At 41.4% G+C, this 25,665-nt stretch overlaps 1 protein-coding gene across 2 annotated transcripts; it reads left to right on the top strand.

Moving 5' to 3' along the window:
- The first annotated feature begins 10,790 nt into the window (after window positions 1–10,790).
- Window positions 10,791–25,266, top strand: LOC149322518 (photoreceptor ankyrin repeat protein-like). Of its 2 annotated transcripts, XM_089478999.1 has the most exons (4): window positions 10,791–11,218; window positions 13,254–13,383; window positions 17,416–17,556; window positions 21,621–25,266. In XM_089478999.1, the coding sequence occupies exons 1-4, from the start codon at window positions 10,904–10,906 to the stop codon at window positions 22,385–22,387; spliced, it is 1,353 nt and encodes a 450-aa protein (XP_089335125.1). In that variant the 5' UTR covers window positions 10,791–10,903; the 3' UTR covers window positions 22,388–25,266. The 2 variants fall into 2 exon arrangements, with proteins under 2 accessions (XP_089335125.1, XP_089335134.1); XM_089479008.1 differs by lacking the exon at window positions 17,416–17,556.
- Window positions 25,267–25,665: the final 399 nt, after the last annotated feature.

The following is a 25,665-nucleotide window of genomic DNA, read 5'->3' on the forward strand; positions in this document are numbered from 1 at the left end:
TTCCAGAAAAGGGATTGCTTTGGTGAAGGGGAGATGGCAGTTGTCGCCTTGCTTTGCTTAGGTTAAATATATGGCCAAAAGAGGGAAACTGAGTTTGAGAGTGTTTCCACTCCAGTCACAGGCTGCCCCTAGGCTGCTCAGAAGAATCCTGCTCCCTCCAAGCCTACAATAATTTTAATCAAGTTTTTAACTGAGGTCCAAAACACACTGCAGAAATAATCCAGTTTGAAACCACTTTAACTGACCTGGCTCAGTGCTAGGGAATCCTGGGAGCTGTAATTTATTGTGGCCCCAAAGCTCTCTGACAAAGAAGACTAAATGTCTCACAAAACTACTGTTCTCAGAATCCCCTAGCATTGAACCTGGGCAATTAAAGCAGTCTCACACTGGATTATTTCTGCAGTGCGTTTTGGTCCTGAGTCATCAAGTTTTAGTACAGTTTAATAGACATTAGAAAGACTCATTTTTGTTTTCCACTTTCCTCCAAGATTTGACCACTCTGACAAGTGTATCGGGAGGGGAGAGGCCATACCCCCCCTTTGCTTAATTTTTTTTAACAAAAACAATTTTTTTGCAAGCTCAGAATCCAGAAAAAAAGGGGAGGTGGAATGACTTCGACATTTCTATGAACGTTTCATATAAATCTATTTTATGGGAAAAGAACATCTGGAATGAAGTAGCTGCCCCTAGGAGTGTTGCACATAGGTTGTGTGACTCCCTTCTGTCCCTTCAAAGATATTTCAGATGGTGGTGCCCTTTTCTTGAAGGTCACTAGCAATATTCACAGGTGGCATCCATGTTAGTGAAGCAGTGAAATCACCCCAGATTTCAAATGTGAACTTTAGAGAAGCTATCCAAAATGCTGGATCCTCCCCTTCCCTCTCTCAAAAAAGTTCAGTACATTGGATAGTTCTTTTAAAGTTCAGACAAAAACCAGAAGCAGATTTCTCACCCCACTGATATGAAATCCACTACTGGCTTTAAGTGAATAATTTTACTTGCTGTTTTGATTTAAATTTTTGATTTTAAAAGGAAAAAAATAGAAAAATATGTAGCTATGTGTATGCATTTTTCCCTACTGGATCTTTTTAGGCAAGAGATATATGCAGAGTTTCTTTTAATTATTAAATATTTTATTTTTGTGAACCACCTAGAACTTATTATAGAAAGGGTGGCTTATAAATGTTTTAAAATAAATAAATAGATGAATAAATCCTGTCATTCCTATCACTGCTGTATGCATTGACTTGTGAGAAGGCATACTTTAATTTTTAGAAATTTGGAAATACATATATCAAATCAATTGACACAAACTTTCAAACCTTTAGACCACAATCTTTCTCATTGTTCTATTTAAATATTATAACTAAAATACTGAGCCCATTATATCATGCATTCTTTAACTCGTTCCACACCCATTTCCAGTTTCAACAATGATTTATACCTTTTACCAGTTCTAGTTATATAACTCTCCACTATGTGCAAGGGGTTACTCAAGGTGCAGACATCATTTGTTGGTCTGGCTCAGGAAGCAAAATATCTTTATTTAATTATTAAAATGGCCATAGAATACATGCACAATACATTAGATGTATATGAAAAAATAAAAAAATAATAAAAAAATTATTTATATACCGCTTTTCTAAAAATCAAAGTGGTTAACAACATTTACATATACAATATAAAAAAACATCAAAATACAGCATATAAACACAATTTACAGCAATAAAACCACATCTCGTGCCAGCTCAACCATGCTGACGAGGGGGAAGGCAATGACAAATCGGCTGCAAAGAATATTCCCAAGAAAACCCTATGAGAAAGTCAACAAAATATATATATATATATATATATATATATATATATATATGGCAACTCAAACTTATGTTGACCTTTTCATAGGGTTTTCTTGGGCATATTCTTTGGAGCAGATCCCTTGTGAAAACAGAGGGTCGACTATACTTACAACAAGGAAAATGAAAAAAAAATATTATGAGAAAAAATAAAGACAAAAAAGAATGAAACATTTACTTCCAGCTTTCTTACTGATGGTTATACTTAATGAAGAGTTTCACTTCCCGTACTATCAATATGTCATACTTTTACCACTTATTTGTTTTTACTAATTTTCAAAACCCATAGTCAATATCTTATTTTTCTGACCTGCAAGAAGATAATCAAAAAATCCAAGTCTTTCATAAATGTTCCCAGGGATTTTTCCTTTTATAAAGTAGATAATTTGTCTGTTTCTGCTACGTCTACTATTTTCATTAGCCAGTCAATTTTGTGTTGGTACCGTGGTCCTCTTCCATTTCTGATCATACCACATTCTTGCTGCAGTAATCCTATAGTGTAATAATTTTCCATTTTGAGTCAACCATGCTTCTTTTCTATCTATTCATCTACTAATCCCAATAAAAACAATTCTGGTTTAACAGTAATTTCATTTTCAAAATCATCTGGATCCCACCATGTACCAACTGCCAATATTTTATTGTCTGTCACAACACCACCACATAAGATAAAAAGTTCCCATTTGCTGTTCATAAACACAAGACCCCTTTATGCATTTTAAATAGTTTTTTTGAGTGTTAAATACTAATGGTATATCATCTTATAAACATTTTTGGTATTTTCTGGAATAACATTTCCAATAAAACATTCATTTTTACCATTGAAATCCAACCCAACAATGACAACTTAAATTTCTTCCATTTCTGTAATTCATTCCAAATCTTAACATTCTGATAATATTCTGAAATATTGTTCTTACTTGACAAAGTAATACACAGGTATTTCACTTTTTTCTATTTTAATACCAGACATTTTCATTAACCTCAATTTATCCTTTTTTCTCATATTTTTTGTTAAAACCATTGTCTTTTGCTTATTAATTTTAAAACCAATCAACTCTCCAAATCCTTTTAATTTCCTTAATAATACTTCCATAGATTCCAATGGATTTTCCAACATGACCATTAAATCATCTGCATATGCTCTTCATTTATAAATTTACTTTTAATCCCCAACCATTAAATTTTCTCTTCTTTTCTAATTGCCCTATTTAATATCTCAAGAACAGTGAAGACATTGAGCATCCTTCTGTTGTACCTTTTTAAATTTGACATAGTATTGTCAACTTCTCATGAACCACAATCTGTGGCATCTGCTGATCATAAATCACTTTAATCCATTATTAAAATTGCTTCTAACATTATTTTTTTCTAAAATTCCAAAATGGAAAAACCCAAATCAAATAATTGAAATGTTTTTCCACATCCAATAATATCAAAACAACCTATTTTTCACTGTACCTTTTCAAATATTCCAAGATGTATACTATACACCTCATATTGTTTTAAAAACAAAAATAAAACCACCTAGATCTTTTGGCTAATTCACTTTCCCCTTCCAGGCCTGTCCCCCTCCTCCCCTCAACAGTAGTATCCCTTAGGTTTTTGTCACCCAGTGTGGAAGGAGAACTGTCTGCTCTCCCCCCATCTGCCCGCATGTCCAGATCACTGGTGAGGCTGTGGCACTGTGACCTCCAGAGTATTTATTCAGGGTCTCTCACAGCAGATGCACCAGACCCTGAAGACATACCCCTCCCAGAAAGACCTTCAGAGTTTGGTACACCTGCTCAGAGAGCAGCCATGCCAGACCCTGAAGATATGCCCCACTTCTGGAAAGCCCTTCAGAGTGGCACAAGTGCTGTCATGTCACTACCCCTCCCAAAAGCCACCGCTATTAAGCAGGCAGCGCTGCAGCTTCTGGAGGCCCCTTTAGGGGCTGGTGCAGCTGCTGGGTGAGTGGGAAAGGCAACACACTTTCTCACTTACCCAGTAGCCATTCCAGTCTTTCCACTTCGTCTGGTGTGTCACACACCCCTCTGGGGTGTTACCCAGTGCAGTCCATACCCCCACACCTCCCTAATGACACCTCTGCCTCTCAACCTGGAGTCACTCTCTCTCTTTCTTTTTTTTCTGTCAGTACTCCATGATGCCAGCCTCCATCCCCTCTCCTAGCAGAGCAAGAAGGTGAGGAGGAAGTAGCATTGGCAGGAAGTAAACAAAGCACCAGTGAACATTTTTAAAATCCCCATACTTTTTTTAAAAATAGCTCTGAAAAAGGAGGGTACATCAGGAAAAAGGAAGACATATGGCAACTCTGCCTTGATCCCTGTGCATTTGTACTCAGTTACTCCAAAAACACACAAAATATCAATGATAATAGAAACATTAGGGGATTCAGAAAATGAATGGGATAAAAAAAGAATCTTAGAATTATCGACTGATAGATCTGGAAGGGCCTCAAAGGCCATCAGGCCAAGGAAGCTGTGCCTTTCCCCCCTTCAGCACCACTAGGTTTGGAGCAATTGCTCCAACTGAACCACTGATAATCTGGCCCTGCCCAAGACCCACCAGTGGCTATGCTGCCTAGGGCCAAAGGAAGCTGTAGGCCCAAATAACAAATCTGTCTCACAATCTTACAGGAGGCTGACTGCCTCTTATGGGGTCAAAGTTTTGAATAATAAACAGCAACATAACTGCAAGGTATGAGGACTTGTATGCAGGATTTAGAGGGACTTACTGTTGTTAGTTAGCTCCAGGTTAACTCTGGCTATTTATAAATTGGCCCTTTATCCCCCATTGATACACAATTGGCAATTGGCCAGTTCTCCAGTTTACATGATAGGTATTATTCCCCTAGCTGCAAACATGTGCAAAGCAGACACCAAGTGTCGTGGATCAGATAGCCTAAAACACTTTCCTCTTCTTGAACCTACAAGCCAAAGTAGCTTCTTCTGCTTGTTAGGGCCAGGAATCCCATGTATGAATATGCCAAGGAGAGTCCAGTGGTTAAAATTAACTTCTGACTTAAATACTCCAAATCCTGCTCAGGACCGTTTTAAGTAACATCGCAAATTAAGATGTCTTCCCTAGTTAAGCTTATAGCAACGTGCAAGCTGTCACAGCTCAGGAGTCTAAATCCCCATCTCAGGCCCAAGACTGAAGCTCCTTTTGTCCCCGGAAATTGTGTCCGAAAAGTTCCACATGTCTTAGTATTTTGGAATGACGCTCCACCCAGTGTATGTGGCAACAACTGCTAAAGGGAGAGGCACAAGAGGTGAATGTCCGTATACTTCAGGAAAGTCTTGGCTACAAGATAAGGTCCATGTTACAAGCGACATCCCCAAGGACTGCCTTTGAGGACAAACAAACATACTGGATCCCCAAGCAGAGACTGTCTCATTGCACAAAAACATCTCTTTCTCTGAATAAACAAAGAGTGGGGACACCTCCTCAGTCAACAGCTCTGATCTTCCCTTAATGGTGAAAGACATCAGATCCAGGTATGTTTTTTCCTATACGTTCGCCTTGCTATTATCATGCTTAGAAATATTGCAGGTGTATTTGTTTCTTACCAGGATTATGTAGTTTGATTTAATGCAACATTGTTCAGAAAGTGCAAAAAACTTTCAGGCTTCATTATACCTGAACTATACCTGACCACAGAAGCTGCTAGCTGTGTTTTCATTCCTGAAACAAGGCTTGTTGGTGTGTTTTTTGTGCCATTTGAAGTGGATGGTTTTCATTGTTGTCCTGGTATTTGAGGATTGGAGTTTCACCCCACTGGGTCACATTTTGCAAGGAATGAGAGGTTGTTGCTTCTCAAGGTGGCCCAGCAAAAGGCACACCAGAGTTCATCCCCATATCAAGATGCATCAGGACCAGTCAAGTTATTTTGACATGTGAGACAGAATCTCACAAGGATCTCTTCCCTTTCCTACAGCAAAAAAATGCAATAATAAAACAAATAACTAAGAATTTACTGTCCCTTTTATGACATCAAAAATCAGTTGCTTGAAGCACGTATCTCACTCTGCCTAATGGCAGAGCCAGCCCTGGTGTTTCTAGAAGTCTTTGTCATAAGTGTGAAAACTTTGATTTAGTCTGATAAAAAAAATTACAGTAATAATGAGACTGGAGAAGATAAATAAACACATGGGGGCAGAGGGAGGGAAGAATGCTCAGGAGACAAATGAAGGGGGTTGCAAGTAATTCACAAATGCATCACCCTTGCAGTAATGCAACACGAGTCATGGCTGCCGATTCTCCAAGGGCTGCCAGAAGGGGAAAAATGTTTTGTGAAAGACCTTTTCTTTGTAAGGAAATGTTAAGCCCACACATTTATGGATATTACCAGCCTCTCCCACCTATTGCAGCCATTACTTTTATATGCATTTATTCATTTCAATTATATCCCACCTTTTCCTTCAAAACAATCCTGTCTAGTAGCTTAGTCTGAGGGCCATGACTGCCCCAAGTTCACCCAATGAGCTTCATGGCTGACTGAAAGCAAAGTAGGTGCCAGGAGATTTTGTGATACCAGGAATAGTGAAATGGGAAAAGGCTGGATTTTTGGCTCTTGATAGTTTAGAACAGTGTTTCTCAGGCTATCTGATTGGGAGGACTGGTAATGTTCCTATCTGCCTTATTTTTGCCTGGTGGCTATTGTGGCTTTTGTTTTTCTGGAAACTTGCCAGGGATCAGTAGCCAACTGCTCAAGTTCTAGCATCAGGCCAGGGGCCACCACGTTGAGAAGCACTGGTTTAGAAAACAAAAACAATATTTCTACAGTAAATCAATACTTACTTATTAAATGAAACCTCCCCATTGTTAACTAGGAAAATAGCACTACATGATTCAGGATACTTACAATTGTTGTACGTGTGTATGTGCCTTCAAGTCACCTTTGACATATGGCAGCCCCGTTAATTTCATAGGGTTTTATTAGAAAAGGACTCAGAGGTGGTTTTCCCAATTTCTTCCTGTGAAATATAGCCTATAGCAGCTGTTTTAGCCTATAGCAGATATGCATTGGCTATTAGCCTTATACAAAATATTATACTGCTTGCATGTTGGTTCTGTGCTAATGTACATCTGACCTGCAAATTTTGTACCAATCCCCATGACCTGTGAAATCCAAAGGACAGGCCACAACAACCACACATGCTATAGCCCCAGCTGCGGGATGGGTATATTTCACTATGTCTGTGTTACTTCACTTCTTATTAAGGAGATTCACTAAGTCCACTCTTCTTGATGTGTGACTTGGCTTCTCTGAGCTGAGGAGGCTCTCTTTTCTGACATCTTAGTTGTTTACAGGGAGGGAGGGGAACAAATACTGGGTCTGCTCTTTTCAGGCTTGCCATGTTGACAACTGTGTAGGCTTGTTGTGTCCACTCCCAACACTTTCAGCTACAAGGGTACTCATCTTCAGTCAGTGTACCTTTGGGAAAGATGAAAATACTTTCTACTCTTGGCTTGGGAGGTATGGTCATTAAGAAGCTTTCTACCTTTAAGACTTGGCTTCTGCAGCCAGGCTGTTGCCTTCTTAGTAAAGTCTCATTTGTGTTTCAAACATCAGAGCAACTACTACTGGCCGTACAATTCAGCAAAGCGAGGCAGCTGTTTCAAGTATTTAATCAGTTATTTGTCTGGTAATTAATTAACTGTGCGGAGACAGCATTGCCTTGAAAAATGTGGCTGTGTGTATTTGTCATTTGTTACATTTTGTGTCTTTTATATGAATGGCATACTCTGTACAACTCTTAATTTCGAATGAAAAGAAAGTGGGGCCAGAACACATTCATGTGAATTCGCTAGTTCAGCGAATTAACATGAATTCGAATTGCATTTGAACTGACTTCCCATTGCCTGAAAATAGCTTGCCATTGCCTGAAAATAGCTTGCCATTGCCCGAAATTGTGTGTGGTAGTCTATCACGCAATAACGTGAAACCCCATGATTGCATTCAGACTGACTTCCCATTGTCTGAAATTGCGTGTGGTAGTCTATCACGAAATAACGTTAAACCCCATGATTGCATTCGGATTGCCATTGGATTATACTTCCAATTTCCTTTGTCTGATAAACTTGTGTGGCTGATGCTTAATCTGTCATAGGAGTTTATGATGCTGGGAAAAAAGATGGGAGCATAGAGGGATATAAATGGCGCTATAATTCCTCTTTATTCATGGGATAGTTGTGGGATAGTTATGACATTGCACGACATTGTGTGATAATCTTTGCTAAATTGAGCGATATTGACGGGAGCATCCTGCTATGCTCCCGTCTTTTTTCTCAGTGTGATAAATTCCATTCATAGTTACATGACCAAGGGCTGCCCTTTGGAACATCATCAGGGCACACTTGTGCAATCTCAGGTCTCAAGTTTTGGTCCTGAAATCAGGCCCTGAAATCTTGACCTGGCAACCCTACTGAACACAATGGATATCAGCAACACTGTGCCAGATGTGGTACTACAAGCAGCACTTACAGGTACTAAGGGTCCAAGGCACAGGGACGTAGCCAGGATTTTGAGGAAGGGGGGGTCAAGACTAACTGCTACCATTATAATGGGGCTTGTGTGTGGTAGTGCGGCAGCACGCACCATTCATTGTATCTAACGGAAGGGGGGGTCCGGACCCCACAGACCCCTCCCCTTGGCTACATCCCTGCAAGGCAAAAACAAACCACATAAACGCAGCACAAGAGGGCCATTGCAAAAGAATTCAGTCACAGGCTGCTAGGTTAGAACTGTACACAAATGTACAAGACTGGAATCAGGAGAGAAGAGTGGAGAAAGGCAACAGACAAAGAAGCTAGAAAGCTCATAAGGAAACAGGGCCTGCCTTACCATTTGGTAGAATGAGGCAACCATGGCTGAATCCAGCCAGCAGGTGCTGGAGGGCAGTAACAGAGTCCTTTGGCCAGTCCTCCTGAGCTTCTTGACCATTCCCCCCTTGCTAGAGAGCAGAGTTGTGTGTGGGCCACACAGCCTGTCCTGATGCTCTAAATACCCCGCCATGCTACCATCTGATACTACCTTCAGATGTGGTAGAAGATGCCATTCCACCACCCCATTGAAGTAGAAGGTTCAACTGGCAATCCAATCATCTTTTGTAGTTTGAAATTAGGGATGGGAGTAGTGGTGTAGGATCTTGTTTCTTTTTCCTTCCATTCCCTGGAAGGATTTATTTAAGAAGATGGGAAGGTCAGGAAACAGATTGGCAGCATGGAAAGCAGACACTGAACAGGAGATTGCAGAGCCATACAGATAAGGGCAGAGTCTTGAGGTTGCCTAGGATATGGACCAGGTCCAAATAAAAAAACTTATATAAGGAGGGAAAATCAGAGGTCAGAGAAACTCATGGGCAATGTTCTGGGTGGAGACAGACAGCCTGAGTCTCCCTTATCAAAAATGCATAGGACTACAAGTGCTTTGGATTTCAGATTTTTTTGGACTTTGGAATACCTCTATTTGCATACACTGTATATATACTCATGTACAAGTTGATCTCATGTATAAGTCAAGGGAAGGTTTCAGGGTCAAAATAATGGATTTTGATATGACCCATGGATAAGTCGAGTAAAATTTAGGGGCCTATAACAAAGGATGGAAAGAGGGAAACACCACTTTCATACCTTCTTCTCCTCTGGACCTCTCCCAACCACCTAACCCCAGTTCCCTAGGTCTGGAGGAGAAGTTTTAACATGGGATTGAGAACAAAAGGAAGTAGTGTTAAATGGGTGTTTCTTAGATGGGAAGAGAAAGCTTTCAAATCAAATTGGGAAGGGAAAGAAGAGCTAAATGTAGTGTTTGTTTGATGGGAAGAGAAGGCTTTCAGATCAGACTGGAAGGAAAAGAAGAGAAGCTAAGAAGAGATGCTTCTTTGATGGGAAGAGAAGGCTTTCAGATCATACTAAGGAATGGAAAGAAGTGGAGCTAACAGGGATCTTTCTTTGATGGGAAGAGGAGACTTTCAAATGGGACTGGGAAGGGAAAGAAGAGGAGCTAAAAGGCATGTTTCTTTGATAGGAAGAGAAGGCTTACAAATTGGACTGGGAATGTCTTTCACACACACACACACACACAAAACGCCTGCCTTGAGACATGAAGAGTGGGTCATCAGACGGTGCTTGTTTCAGGACCTTTCTAAGCAGTATTAGTGCATTGACCTGTATACATGTCAGCCCAGGATTTTAGGGACAATATTGGGGCATAAATTTCTCGACTTATAGTTGAATATATATGGTATGTCCTTGATGAGATATCTTGGAAATTGGACCTAAATCTAAACAACAATTCAATTTATGTTCATATATACTTTATAAACATAACCTGAAGGTAATTTTATACAATATTTCCTAAGGAATTTCCAGGAAGAGGGAAAATTCTAGCGAATAGGCACAAATATGGTAACAGAGCCTGGCAAAAAATAATTGCTGGTACCCACTGCCAGACCCTTGGGAAGCACTGTGGTAGAGTGACCTGGCACATCTGACTACTCCTGATCTATCCCACTGCCACTTTCTTGTATGTTCTTTCAGAGGGTTCTTAGATCCCCAGTTCACTTGAACTGAGGCTCTCATAGGCCTCACTGTCATTACATCTGCATTGAACATGCACTCTAAAATATACCTAACGCTCCCTTCTTAGAAAGTAGCAGTGGGATAGCTCAGGAGTGGTATTAAGTTTTTCCAGTTGTTTACCATTACCCATCTTCTCACTGAAGAGTCCCTAACAATCTTCCACACAATATCTAGGTTCTCTGAAACACTTCCTTAGAAGACATTGAGCAGATGGGGTAGGCTTGAAACAATTAAGAGATTAGTCCAGTCTCCCAAATCCATAAAATGTTTAGAAGAAAACCACACAATGTGGTGGGGAGTACCACTTGTTCACAATTGGTAACAATCAATCTTCTTCTTTCCTTGCAGACCTCCAAAGCATAAGTGAAGATTTTGTGAGAGCATAAGGGAAAGGGGTCATTGCCACCAAAACAACCATGTGCAGCCAAAGGAACAACAAAAGCTGCTTGTTGTGAGCGGGCTGGATGACCGATGCCAGCAACGCAGGAGAACGAGGCATATCACCCACCATAGATGAGTCAGATCCAGAACTACACTATGAGGAAGATGAAGAGGATGAAGACAATGAAGACATGGAGAGGGGAGACTCCGAAACCAGCAGCATCCTCTCTGATGACTCTGTTTATCCTATCTATGAACATGCTCCGTCTGACAGCAATGACGGTACACAGCTTACCTTGTATCAGTGCTGCATCAAGAACGATGCAAGGCTATTACAGCAGAGGCTCCATCAGGGGGTGACCAAAGAGGAAGTCATGGAACTGGACATCAATGGACGGGTAATTAGAAACATACCCCTCCCACGCACATCCCTGTGGCCCTGAGATAGCATGCTAACAAGTAGGGTGAAACCGCCTTGGGTTGAAAAGAATGCAATGGCTCAAATGGGGTCAAGCCACAGTTAGAATGGGGCTACCAACAAATGGCTCTTCTCTGGTCCAAGAAACAATTCTATACCATTGCCAGGAGTCCAACACTGAGATATAATTGGAAATATGAAGCCATATAGAAAACTGGTAACCTAACACCAATAGGAGTAACAATAACAACAATAAGCCTTCTATTGACTGCACCACAGCCGCTGAATTGCTTTGTAATAGCTGTGGCTAGCTAGATCAATTTGCACAGGAAAGGTGTGGCTAGATCACCTAAAAGTGGGGTGACAAGACAACAGGCATCCTGGGGCAAAAATGAGAGAGACTATTAGGAGGCCATTCATTGAGATGACCATCACTCTCTTGGTTTCCTCTAGCAATATGCTCACTCAGGTTTACATTCGGTGGGAAGGGGATTCTTCCTAGCTCTGTCTCTTGGGTTTTGGTCTACACTAAGCTACTGATACTGGCTAGGTCATTTCCATCCTACCTTGTTCACATGGCTCCTTTTCCTCAACCTATCAATAGCAAAAATGCTCTGCTCTTTTTTGTTCTACAAACTCTTAGCTCTTGTATGAAAATTAGCCACCCTTCTCCTGGGCAGAACCCTTTAGGTTCTGAATGCAAGCAGGGACGTAGCCGGGGGGGGGGGGGTCTTGGGGTCCGGACCCCCCTTCCGTTAGATAAAATGAATGGTGTGTACTGCCGTGCCACCGCACCCAAGCCCCATTAAAATGGTGGCACTTAGTCTGGACCCCCCCCCCTTCCCAAAATCCTGGCTACGTCCCTGATGCAAGGTTACTATCCTGCAGGCCACAGATAAGTCTTATGGGAGAAGAGTTGTCTGCAATTCACAACAGAACATATATTCAGTAGGATGGGAAGAAGGTGCGGACCTGGCTCCATGATAACCTAAGGACATTCAGGCACATCATATATCCATTCATCTATACTTTCCATGCATGGTTAGTATGGAATCACCATCGTTAGGATAGTTTATATTCTTGTAATGGTAGAAGGGTACCAACAGAATTGCCAGGGATACTGTGGGAGCAGCTGTTGTTACTGCATTACATCCTGGTTCTCATATCCATGTGCTTTTGACTGGGTTTCTGAGAATATAATGTCATTACATTTGTTGTTTAAGACCATCCATACTATCTGTCAGTGTGAGATGAACTCCTTGGTCAGACCTGAATGGCAAACACTAGGGGAGGGTGACAAACTCCTGGTGCTTCCTTAAAAATACTCTGGCTCATTTCCCCCACTGGAAGATACAGCTGTGGATGTCACACAAACTATCCTTGGCCCCTAAAGCAGTTTATTGCCACAGATGTGATGGATGATAAAGTCCCATAAAGTAAAAGTAAAGGTTTCCCCTCAACATGAATGTCTAGTCGTAACCAACTGTAGGGGGCGGTGCTCATCTCTGTTACTAAGCTGAAGGGCCAGCATTGTCTAAAGATAACTCTGGTGGTCATGTGGCCAGCATGATTGCACAGAACACTGTTACCTTCTCACCAAAGTGGTACCTAATTATCTAGTTATATTTGCATGCTTTCCAACTGATAGGTTGGCAGAAGCTGGGACTAGTGACAGGAACTCACCACATCACATTGCACTTAGGCCTCAAACTGCCAACCCCTGAACTTACGATCGGCAGAATTAGCATCTTAACCACTAAGCCACTGTGTCCCTAACCAGTATTGAAATAAGACTGAACTGCCAATCCATTTAGTTTTTATACATGCACTTTGAAATGGGTCCATCTTGTTCTTAACCTCAAGCAGCAAAATGTCTTGTGTCAGCCTTGATAGTTGTTGCCTTGGTGCAGTAGGCTGGGAGTGGACTATGTGAATGGGAGAGAATGAATCTCTTACAGTAGATAGTATGACTCTTAGGTATCTGACTCTTAAATCTGTTCCATTTTTCTCTGCAGAATGGCTTGCTGGTGGCTTGTTTCAAGGGCTTCGTAGACATTGTCACTGTTCTCAGCAAATGCCCCTGCTTAGATATCAATCATCAAGATAATGATGGGAACACAGCACTCATGATAGCAGCTCAGGCAGGTAGGAAACAGTCTCTTTGCCTTTGTTGGGCAGTGAAGGGTCTCCAGGTCCGTGAAAGATTCAGATAGCACTGCTGGGCATCTATCTAGAATTTTAAAAGAGCTGATTAAAGAATGACATTTTGTGTTGTGCTCAAGTGAAACTCAGCAGTGCAGGGTACTGTTGTTGTGTACTTCCAAGTCATTTCCAACATATGGCGACTCTGTCATAAGGTTTTCTTGGCAAGACTTATTCAGAGGGGGGGTTGCATTTACCTTCCTCCCAGGCTGAAAGACTGTGATTTCCCCAAGGTCAACCAATGGGATTCATGGCCAAGCAGGGATTCAGTCCCTGGTCTCCAGAGTTATAGTCCCATGTTCAAACTACTACACCATATTTGCTCTCTGTAGATTATTACACTGAATAGAATCCATTAAAAAATTGGCAAATCCATCAAGAAACAGACAAAAGAGTTCTCAGGGGCTCAGACTGCCCCTAAGGGGTGGTGAGAGGTTGCCCCTTTCCTGGCTGGATCGGGGTCGCAGCAACCTCACGCTGCGGCCCCGATCCAGCCTCCGAAGGGCACAAAAAGGAGCCGCAAAAAGCAGCTTCTTTTTGCACCTGCCAAAGGGCATCATAGCCACAGCAGCGTGGCTGTACATCACCCCTTCAGTGCTGCATCATCTGGATGCAGCGCTGTAGGTGCGCCATGATGCCGCGCACCATCTGGAATGGAGCATGGCATCATGGCACCCTGGGGGTGGAGTCAGGGCATCTGTCATCAGGGCACTGTGCCCTGACTCCACCCACAGGCTGGCCTTTTTGGCCCAGCTGTATAGGGTCTTACTTTCATACAACTAAATGCCAGTGAGAAGATAAAGGCAGGTTAGCTATTCTAAAAGATCTTTGCAATATGTGTCACCAATGTATATCATTCATCCAACTCCTTCCAGTCAGTATATTCTAGTTCATTAAAGAAGAAAGGCTTGGTGGTTATTTAGGAGAATATCACAAAGAACAAGCCCCAAGATGGCATGAATTACCTGCACCTACTGATAACACTGGGAGCTGGTCCTCACCCTCCATCAGTATGTGACTAGCACCAATCTAATTTATCTATGGCCTGGCATACCATTCACAAGCTTCAACTGCCCAATGGCCATTATCAGTACTTGCCCCAAGAGTCACAGAGTCACATGGATTTTGCAGGACAGAACACACTTAAAACCTAATCTATTGAATTGAGAAGTGACTCTTCTATTCTGCCTTTTTTATCTTCACTACAAATTTGTGTTCCTCTTCTTCTGTAGCCATGTTAAAATGTATGTAAAAATGTTTTCATCCCAGGGTGGGAAACATGCAGCCCTCCAGAAGTTGTTGGACTACAGTTTGTATTACTTCATACTACTATGCTGGCTAGAGCTGCTGCGCATTGCAAGTCAGCAACATCTGGAAGACTGCAAGATTCTCACCTCTCATTTAAAGAAATAAACAATAACACATAACTATTGTGTGTGAAACAGCTGGGATTTCAGGAATAATGTTGAGATATAGCTGTAGAATAGGGTAGAATATAGAGAAAGTGACCAAATATCCAACTTTAGAGAGGTCCACCAGCACCAAGAGAAAGGCCTTGACGCTGTCAATCGCAGCAAGCACCTGGACAACAGACTAATCACCTTTATGTTATTAATTGCCATCAAGTTGGCTTTGACTTAGGGTGACCCTATGAATGAGAGACCTCTAAGAAACCCTGGTAGTAACTGCTCTGTTAAGATCCTATAGACTCAGGGCTTCATCTTGCAGCACTATCACTTGCTTCATTTTGGATGGTCTCATCATAGAGTTTTCATGGTAAAAAAAACTGAGGTGGCTTACCAGTGCATCATTCTGTACAATACTAACTCCTTTAGCTAAAGTGCCACTGTCATGTCCTCTGAGAGATCCTGTCACTGTCATTCATCACTATTGCTGCTGCTCAGTGTTTGGTTAGTCTGTCTCCCCAGAAAAAGCCTGTCTGACTTGGGAGACCTACCAGTAGTAGTGCTATCATAGACATAGCCTCTTGCCTCACAGAAGCACATAATCCCACTACCATGAAAGATAGTGCCATGATGGGACTGATCATCTAGAGCTACTGAAATTAGAGCAGTTATTTCTAAGAGTCATCATGATAAAGTGATTTGAGTGTTGGACTAGGATCCTAGGAGATCAAGATTCAAATCTCTGCTCAGCCATGGATCCCACTGGGTGACACTAGGCAGATCAGTCTCCCTCACTTGGAAGAAGGCAATAGCAGACCTGCCCCCCCTCTGAAAAAAAATCATGCCAAGAAAATAAGGTTGTTATAATTTGAAGTTGTTTAACCTTCAGGTCAAACAACTATTATTTATGAATTGCATTGATCCATATAAATTAATATATGTGAATGTTATGCAAATCTGTACCCGCTTTTGTCTTTTTTATTATCCATCTTTTCCTTTTGACAAAAAGAAAGTGGCCCACATGAATGTTTGAGTGTGAGCTGAAGCACTAAGATCTTTAGTAGCATTTTAGCTGTGCAGTTATATGCATATTTGAAGTTTATGTGTAAATGTGGTAAATCTATCTATCGTTTAAATCTTTATTGGCTAAGCTTAAGATCCAACTACACATAACAAGCAAATCCACAACAGATGTCCCTCTGCTCTTTTCTTTTTTTTTTTTAAATCTTCCTACTTTCCCTCATAAATACACCAAAGAACTGAAAGGGGAAAGAGGGGCCAATTTTGGGGGAATGGCCAGTTCACACAGGGTTATGCACACCTTCCCCCATCAGCCACTCTTTGTGTTCAAAATCGCAATCTCCAAGGGTTTTTTGGTTAGTCCATGCAGCATATCCAACAGTTGCTCTATATCCAACAGTTATGAGCAGGACAGGCCTTTTCATGAGGCAGCTGCCTTGGCAGCAATTTCTGGGCATCATGAAAGGGCTGCAAATTGTTAATTGCTTCGGGCTTTATCACACGTGGCTTTTAAACCGCAATTCCCATGGGAAGGAAGTGGCAGTGGCAATGACTGCATGACAACACTTCCCTTCCATGGTTGTCCTATCCCTGACCCATCCCTTTCCATTCATGGAGGAAACCTGTAAATAAAATGCTAATTGCGCAATGCCATAGGTGCCACAGCCCCAGTCACATGAATGGAAGACAATGCAGTGGTAACTGCAATCAAATCAGTATGTTGCCGTTTTAATTTTTTGGTGAGACTGCAGTTCAAAAGGGGCTGGTGTGATAAAGCCCTTAAACTAGCAATGTTCATATTTTGATAGCTAGAGTACATAGAAATGATCGTAGGATTTTCTGTCTCAGGTGCCAAAATAACTCAGGTGACTTTGGGTATAATACAGGCTGACCTGGATTGATAGAGGGTGCCTTTTGTTACATGATTTCATGCACCTTTAAAAAAAAATTAAACCGATTGTGAGAGAGGTCTCTAAGGTCCAGAAACAGGCTAATAATGCATGCATACTTATGCAAATGATTTTTTGAAATATACCCTGGTTGTTTTGAACTAGTATCTTGGGTAGTGCAAAAGGCAGTGTGAATATTTAAACATTGGTCTCCTTTGGCATTCCATATTATCATTCCATATTATCATTTCATGATTCTCTGCCTTCCTTCGTGTAGTTATCTGATTCTGTAATTTGCTTTTCAGACAGTGATTGAGAGACATCAGAACTATAAGGCAAAGATCATTTTAAAAACTCAAAACAGTTAAATTTTGCCAAACTCTCATCCCCTCTACAGCCTCCCTATTGTCCTATTGAAAAACTATTCTTGGAGGTAGGTGGGTTTTCCAGAGTAGTATGCAAGACATGGCACTGTGGAGACTACACGGGGAAAAAGGAATTGGTAAAAAATAGTTTTCCCATCAGCTAGAATTTGATGGGAGTTGCACTCTAGTGGTTCTTGAAAGGGATCAGGCTGTTTTAGCACAGATGGTAAATATCTGTTTCTGGAAAAGTGGTGTGTTCCTAATGTTTTTCCCTTTCTCTCTCTTGCCATCAAGGACACATCACTATTGTTAACTATCTTCTGAACTACTATCCAGGACTAGAGCTTGAGATGCGAGACTTTAGAGGTTTGACTGCCCTCATGAAGGCAGCAGTACAAGGGAGGAACGACTGTGTCGCAGCCTTGCTCATGGCAGGTATATTGCTGTTCCTTAGCCTATTCAGGACTTAATCCTTTCAATAATCCATTTTTTAGCTAATCATTTTCTCTCACCTCATGTAACACTTCAAGATGTGGAAAGCAGTAGTGGTTAGAGTCATTGTCCACAAAAGCTTATGCCATAATAAATATGATAGTATTTAAGGTGCCACTTGGTCTCTTGGGGTGCATCTATACAACAGAAATAATGCAGTTTGACACCACTTTAAGTGCTGTAGCTCCATCCTATGGAATCCTGGAACTTGTCTTTAGCCCTCTCTGCCAAAGAGTGCTAGTGCCTCACAAAATCACAAATCCCAGGATTCTTGAGGATGGAGCCATGGCAGTTAAAGTGGTGTCAAACTGCATTATTTCTGCTGTGCAGATAACAGGGGGCATAAACATCTATCTGCAATTTTAATTTCCCACAATACCTCCCTCCTCAAAGTTAAGCTTTGTCAGAAGCACTTTGGGAAATTAATATGGCAGGTTGATGCTGCCATTGAGAACTGTTCAGAGCTCCAGACCAGATTAATAATTTTTTAAATCATGGGCAGCAGGGACAGCAGAAATAGGTTCTTCCATGGTGATGAGATCTTGGCAACTACCTAAGGATGGCAGTTTCAAACAATAAACCAATAATGCCTTACCTATGAATGCTTTGCTCATGTAAGTAAAGCCAATGGCAGGCTGGGCTGCTCTTATCCTCCTGATCAGAAGCAAGCAGAGTTAATCTCCGTGGACATTTAAAAAATGCCTGGATTTGTTTAAAACAAGGCAAAGGATTTGTCAAGCCTGGCATTCAGAAAAAATCCCTAGATTATCAGAGGGTTTTTCTCTCACCTCTTCTCAGCACTGAACAATTCATATTAGTTACAACTTCTGATAAGGCCTATCACTGTTTGGACTGAATCCAGCTGACACTCTCCTCCAGCATCCTGCTCCAGAGCGAATGATAGAAACCAGAAGCTTTGACTCCTTGTTCTTGATCTAAAGGACCCAATAGATTATCTTTCTGAATTGTGTCTACCGACATCTGCTGGCAGTTTCAAAGAACAGCGGTCCTTAACTTTTGTTGTGTCTGTGTGTCTTCAAGTCGCCTGTTGATGTACGGTGATCCCATGAACTTCATTGGGTTTTCTCAGGCAAGGAATACTCAGAGATGGTGTTGCCAATTCCTTCCTCTGAAATATAACTTATAGCACCTGATATTCATTGGCAGTCTCCCATCCACGTACTATTCAAGGCTGATCTTGTTTAGCTTCCAAGATCAAATAGGATCTGGTGCCTTTAAGGTATGGGATTACTTATATCATTTTTAGCCTATTTCTGGCAACCTCTCCCATTGCTGCCCCATATCTAATGACAACCAGTGGATGAAACTATATATGTGACATTCAACACTACATTGCAAATTCTGTAAATAGACTGTATTTATTTCAACAGCAGACATCAGGGTAGGGGGAGTGAAGGATGGTCAAGATCACCCAGTCATGGTTGCTGGTGACACCCATGTCAGTGGGGCGGCAAATCCATTCCTGGTTTTATTCTGAGCTTTAAATGAGCTATCCAAGGTTCTGAACTTTATTCCTTAAAATAGTTCCAGAACTTTGTATAGCTCCTTTTAAATCTGTCCTTAATCGCAAAGTGGATGTACCACCCCACTATCATGGCAGCCACCCCATAAAAATCAGCTCCCACACATCCAATTTTAAATGGTGGCAGCCGCCCCAGAAGGGAAATATCCACCCCAGAAGGAGGCCCAATAGGAAAATTGACACCATGAGTTATCGCGCTGGGTGACACCAACTCTAATGATGCCACAGATTTGTTGAGATGCAGCCAGGACCAGTTTATCAATGGTATAATTGGTGCACTTGAACTCACCTCCTCACTAGTCAAGAACTGAGTGCTGAAGGAGGAAAGTGTAGTTTCAATCCCCTTTTTCTCTGCTACTTCCAGGAACTCCTGAGTGCTCCATTGCTAGCTGAGGAACTGCAGGGCTTTTGGGGCAGGCTGTCTCTGTTTGCTTTCATAAACAGATATATTCTAACCGCAAAGGAGAACAAGGCCCCTCAAAATGTAGGGCAATTACCAAATAAAAGCTAAAAACACTCCTTTAAATATAAACTGATGTTTCTTAGCCATGTTCAAAATGGAAGACATTTTTGAATTCCTCTTGAACAAAAGGCTGAAATGTAGGACAGGTCCCAGGAAAGGAGGCTGTCTGGTCACCTTGCTTGCAAAACTCAGGATTTTCTTTTAAAAAATGGTAACCTATGAACTTGCTCATGGCCAATCCTGGGCAAACCTTTAAAAAAACATTTACAAGGTGCATACCCTGTAAATTGAGTCAAAGAAAAAGGAAAGGTCAGGAAACTCTAAAAAATGGTGGACAAGGTTTGGCTTTGTGTATTTTCAGTGCATAGTTGGTGTCTGTACAGTTGGTGCTCTGTATTCAAATATACTTTATCAAAGGATTCAACCATCCATGGCTTATATATACTGTATATATATATATATATATATTTAAAAATCGCAAAAGCAATTCTTAATTTTGCCATTTTATATAAGGGACCCTATTTTACTACCCGTTGTATTTAATGGGACTTGAACATCCATGGATTTTGGTGTCCACAGTGGGTCCTGGAACCAAACCCTAACAGATACCAAAGGCCCACTGTATATGTTTCTAGGAGAGGGTGCATGGGTGGGTGGATGAATAGGGTGGCCATGTGTATAAGTGTCAGAGGTGTGAAGCTCTTCCTGCAGGGAATGAATTTCAGTCTCAGCAGAAGGTGAGATAATAGTTTTCTGCTGGGAATGATTGAATTCCTCCCCCAACATCAAATTAAAACTCATGATCTGAATGTCTTGATTCAGTTTCTTTCACAGTGTAATGTCCTCTAGACCTTCTAAACAGACAAGCATAAGCAGGATTTTTGTACTGCTTCTCACTTTTACTACTGAATAGACATGGCAAATAGGTGGCCTGTGGTTAACATTTCAGATTTACTCAAAATTTGCTGCTGTTTCAAAGACTACTTTTCTGTGTGGCTCTGAGGATGTTTCCCCTTACCCTCATTCACACACTCTGCCTTGCAGGTAAGCAGCTGTGTCTACTGCTGTAACATTCCAAGACATAGCCACTATAGTAGTCTGGATCAATATGCAAAGGGATCTTATAGCACTTTTGAGACTAACTTAGGGGCAAAACAGACTGCCTCATGGCATCACAAGGGCGGATTTAGGGCATCCATCGTTAGGACATTGTGCCCTGACTCCACTCACAGGCCAGCGCTTTCTGCCAGTTTGTATAGGGCCTTAGTCTCAAAGGTGCTAAAAGATCCCTTTGTGCAATATTTCAGCAGTTTGCAATGGGTTGTTGTTATGATTTCCATGCTAGCCGTGGAAGAAAGCCTTTTTTTTCTGACTATTAACATGAGAGTTTATCAGTTCCAGCCTCTTCTGGCAACTATGGTGGCATCTATCTATCGGCCTACCTATTTAACTATCTACCTATCTTTGTACTGGTTACACTTAAAATTTCCCTTTCTGCAGTGAATTCAAGCCAGTATACACGGGTATCCATCTCCCACTATAACCTTGCAAGAACCCAGTGAGGTAGGTCAGATTGAGAGAGTGACTGACCCTAGTCATGTAGAGCATTTCATGGTCCAGTGGAGATTTGAATTTGGATCTCTCAAGTTTCAGTCCAAGACTGGGCCTAACCACTACTTCCTTCCTATCTCTTGCTGATGTCCCATACTGGAATAGCCAGTGGCATCTAATCTTTTTCTTTTCAAGAAGAAGAGGGAAAGAAAATGTTGTTACCATGCTATGTCCCTTTTTCGTCACCCTGCAAAATGGTATAAATCATTTCATATATTCCACCTCCATCTTTAAGCTCCTTTACAAACATATGTGGGGCAAAAGGAGCGTAGGCCTATATTAAGGGCAACCCATTCTATTACTTCATTGGTAACCATTATGAAAGCATTATGTTACTATCAACTGAAAACTAACAAGGCTGGATTTTTAATAAGTTATAATTTCTCCTAGGAGCTGACATGACTGCTGTGGACCCAGTTAAAGGAAAGACTGCACGAGAATGGGCAGCTTTGACTGGACGCTTCGAAACTATTGTCCGGATTCGAACGCTCCTCCAACGTCCATGTGCTGAGCAATTCTCTAACAAATACTTGCCACAATGGCCTGCTTTGCCTGAGCTGGTGGCAGAAACATTGGGCACATCCAGAGCTAAGCGTCTGACTAAAAAAATCTGTTCCACATTCACTATCAATTTTCCACATGACCCCGAGCCAGATGGTGTGATGGATCACATGGTGCGCATGACTACTTCCCTGGCCAGCCCTTTTGTGGCTACGGCTTGCCAAACAATCTGTCCTGAGAGCCCACCAGAAGTGGGCAAGCAGAGATTCTCAGTGCCAGAGATCCTCAAGGAGTATAAACCAGATCCTGATGCCAAATCCATGGCCAGTGCATCATCCTGCAATGGCCAGTTCATGACACCCACACGGGTTCTGGTGCCATACCAGCCACCCAGTACCCTGGTGAAGCTCCTGTCAATTCCCTTGCGCCTGCACCGCAACAGCGTCTTCCCTGCTGGCATCCCAAAAATTGAACTCACCAGGTCGCCTCCCCAGTCAGCCCCCAAAGAGAAGAAGCAACGGCACTCCAAGAACAAGAACACATTGGAGTTGCCCAAGTGGCGATACAAGGAGCTCAAGGAGGAGAAGAAGAAAGCAGCAGAAGAAGCTGGGAAACCTAAGAAGAGCAAGGGGAAAAGCAAAAGCAAGAAGTCGTAGGTATTGGAAGAGATCTTGTGGTGAGGAAGGAAGACATTCCCACTAGGAAGCTATAATTTGCCTCAGCCACTTATATCAAGTTATTATTACCCACACATAATTCTTATCCTCTCTCAGCCAGGTGAAGAGACTAACTATATGGGATGCTAGACCAATGGCAATTTCAGCAGGGCAGTAAAATCACTCTAGATTTTAGATGAGATTCTAAAAGTGTCATCCGAAGTCCTGAATTCCATCCCCAAAATAGACCCAGCACCTTGGACTAGTCCATTAACATTTGGCCAAAATGGATTGAGTGCTTTGCATGCTTCTTCAAAGTTTAGATTAACAGCAGGAGTGCATTCACTAACCATGGACATAGAAGCCACCGCTGGTTACATCTTAGATAAGCAACAAGTCCCTGATGCTCCAGGGAGAGGAAATATGGAGGAGAGATTTAGCAGTGGGGTGTTTAAACCAGATCTTGAAAACATTGCTTTCAGATTACAACATCCAGGGTCATTCCCACTGCAGTTTGCTCCAAAACATTTGCCCACAGGAGTATGTTCTGAGCCTGATTCTCTTACTGATCCTCTTGTAATGGATGTCTTAGAAAACCCACCAAAATGGGCTGGAATGAGCTGGAAAACCCATCAAAATGTGCTAATAGTCCTCTCTTCCTTTTCGCTTCTGTGCTCTAAATTCTTTCTTTGACATGTGACTTGTCTTCACAAACACCAAGGCACCATCTCATGTATTTGCATGTTATATGTAGTTTAAAACTAAGACACTAACTCACCCAGTGACTTCCCCAAGCAATTCTCGCAAAATGTTCCTCTGTTAGTGTGAAAAACAGATGTAGTGATAGAAACATTAATACAAATTGGTTAACCATTTAATGAATGGTTATTGAGCTCAATCTCTGCCTACAACTTACTAAGAGTTAATTGTAAATTTAGTTCTACTAACTTCCCTATAACTGACAGATGTCATGTTCATAGAGGATTGGGCCTGGCTTGGAAGTGTCCTTATCATATCAATTACAAATTATTAGGTACTGTTCCATTTCAAGCTCTGAGGGGGAAAATCATACTCACCAAAAACCTGCTGTGGACAAGATAAATTGGTAGTATCTGTACCATCATAAAGACTCTTTCATTCAGAGCAATTTTGTCACATTGTGTAGGTTTTTACACAATCAAAATTATCAAACTATGAAGAAGTTGTGTTATTTTACTATAGGTAAAAGCTCCCTTATGACTTTTCTTTGAATACTACTGTCTTCACTCTTTTAGCTAAATCCTACTGGTTTTTACCTTCACAAAAAAATATGCTGTTGTCATATAGCTCCTAAGATACTCTAATTTTACTACTACAGTGTCAGCATATCTGTCTCACACCTCTGTCACACTTCTTGTATTCTATGGTATTTTTACATCCTTGGGGAGGAAATTGCTAAAAAAACATTCCCAATAATTTCAGAACCCAGTGGCTCCAGGGAACAGATACTTCATAGCCAGCAACATTTTAATTAACAGGAAATTTAGAAATGTTGATGGTTTTTCTCTTAGCCCCTCAGAAAATCTGCCCATGGAAACTTCCCCTGCCTATCGTATCATACCAGAACCAAGTGGTGGAAGGAAAGTACCTAAAATTCACTTCACAAAAGATGATACAGGAAAAATCCAGTGATATCACACATTTTGAATCAGGCAGCCCATCCTGACCCTACATTTGTCCTCATGGTGCACTCAAATTATCATACTTAAACTGTAGCCAGCCATTAGGTGAAAGTGATGTTTGAAAAGTCTAGTAAAGGCAGTCTAAGGTGTGAAGCTCTTCCAGTATTTTCTCCTAAGGACAGCCAACAGGCCAAATCATCCCTGCACATATGATGGGAAGGAACCCTTTCTTGCCTGCATAGGGAGAAAAATTTATGGCGAATAAACCTGCCAATGGCTTTGAGTCAGAATGCCTATGTATGATCTCCAGGAAATAAAGGATGCTATTGCCCTTGTGAGTAGGGGCATAGCAATCATAGTTGTATATTGCTACATGGCAACGAGATTAGACGAGATAGCTCTTGTGGTCCCTTCCAGTTCTGTGATTATGCCATTGGACTGCACAAGACATTACCCTGGCATTTAGCTGATGAGGGTTTCTTTTTACTATCTGCCTTACTTTCAGTCCCTGCCTTGGCAGATAAGGTGGCAGCAGCAGTCACGTTCAGGATATGCATTTGTACTACTTATCACAGGGCTCCCACAGGCAGGAAAGAAAGGCTTTAGTTATGAGCCTCCCATAAGCACCTGGCTGTCCACTGTGGAAACAATGTGCTGGTCCAGATACTCCTTTGGTCTAATGATTCAGCAGAGCTCTTACATTCTTATAATAGATCTTAGACCTGAATGGGATTAGATGGGTGGGAAGAACACCTATGATTATTTAAAATAATACATAATGTAGGAGTTAACAGAAGGTTATGCCACAGAGACAGATATGGATCATGAATACTTGTACAATGCCTTGGATTTTGACCATGAAACAGGTAATCCTTTGGACTACAACTCCCAGAATCCCTCAGACAGCATACCTATTGGCTAGTCTGCCTGGAGGACTCTGAGAACGGTATTCCAAGACATGGCATGTTGGACCAAAAAGGCCTAGGTTTGAATTTCTGGATGACTGTAAGCAAACCACCATATCTCAGATTAACATACCTTGCAGAATCATTGTGAGAGTAAAACTGTGACAGTCTCCACCTCCCATTCCATGTATGCTGCTGTCCTGAGACTGAAAGAAAGAATGTGGCCAGTGATATGGTCTCCTTGTTGTAGCAATAGCTACATACTTTTCATGAAAAATATGGTCAATAAAACATTTTTCTGTAGTAATTTTGAATTGTGTGTCAACTTTCATGTTTCCTCAAAAGAATATACTGATTTCTTAATCAGCTCTAGCCTCCTGTTTTTCACTCCTCCCTGTCTCTACAACACAATTCAGTAGCGATGTTCTGCAGTGTTGTTACAAAATGTGCTGCAATGACAATGAAATACAAATTCCCAATCCTGTTATATATGCCAAGCCTCATCATTTAAAACAAAAAACAAAACAGCATTTCTGTAGTATTTCCAAGCAGCTATTAACAGTGCTGTGAAACAGTCACAAGAGCTCTTATGGGAATAAATGAAACAATTGTCACAGCCCCAGGAGATATCTTTGCATCTGTACAAAAGTCTTTGGCACTCATACTCTATATATCCACAAACACCTAAAACCAAAAGAAACATCTGCCAGCG

Source organism: Sceloporus occidentalis, unplaced genomic scaffold (genome assembly GCF_023333645.1).
Source record: "Sceloporus occidentalis isolate IW3139 unplaced genomic scaffold, rSceOcc1.0.p SCAF_1, whole genome shotgun sequence".
NCBI classification, from domain to species: Eukaryota; Metazoa; Chordata; class Lepidosauria; order Squamata; family Phrynosomatidae; genus Sceloporus; species Sceloporus occidentalis.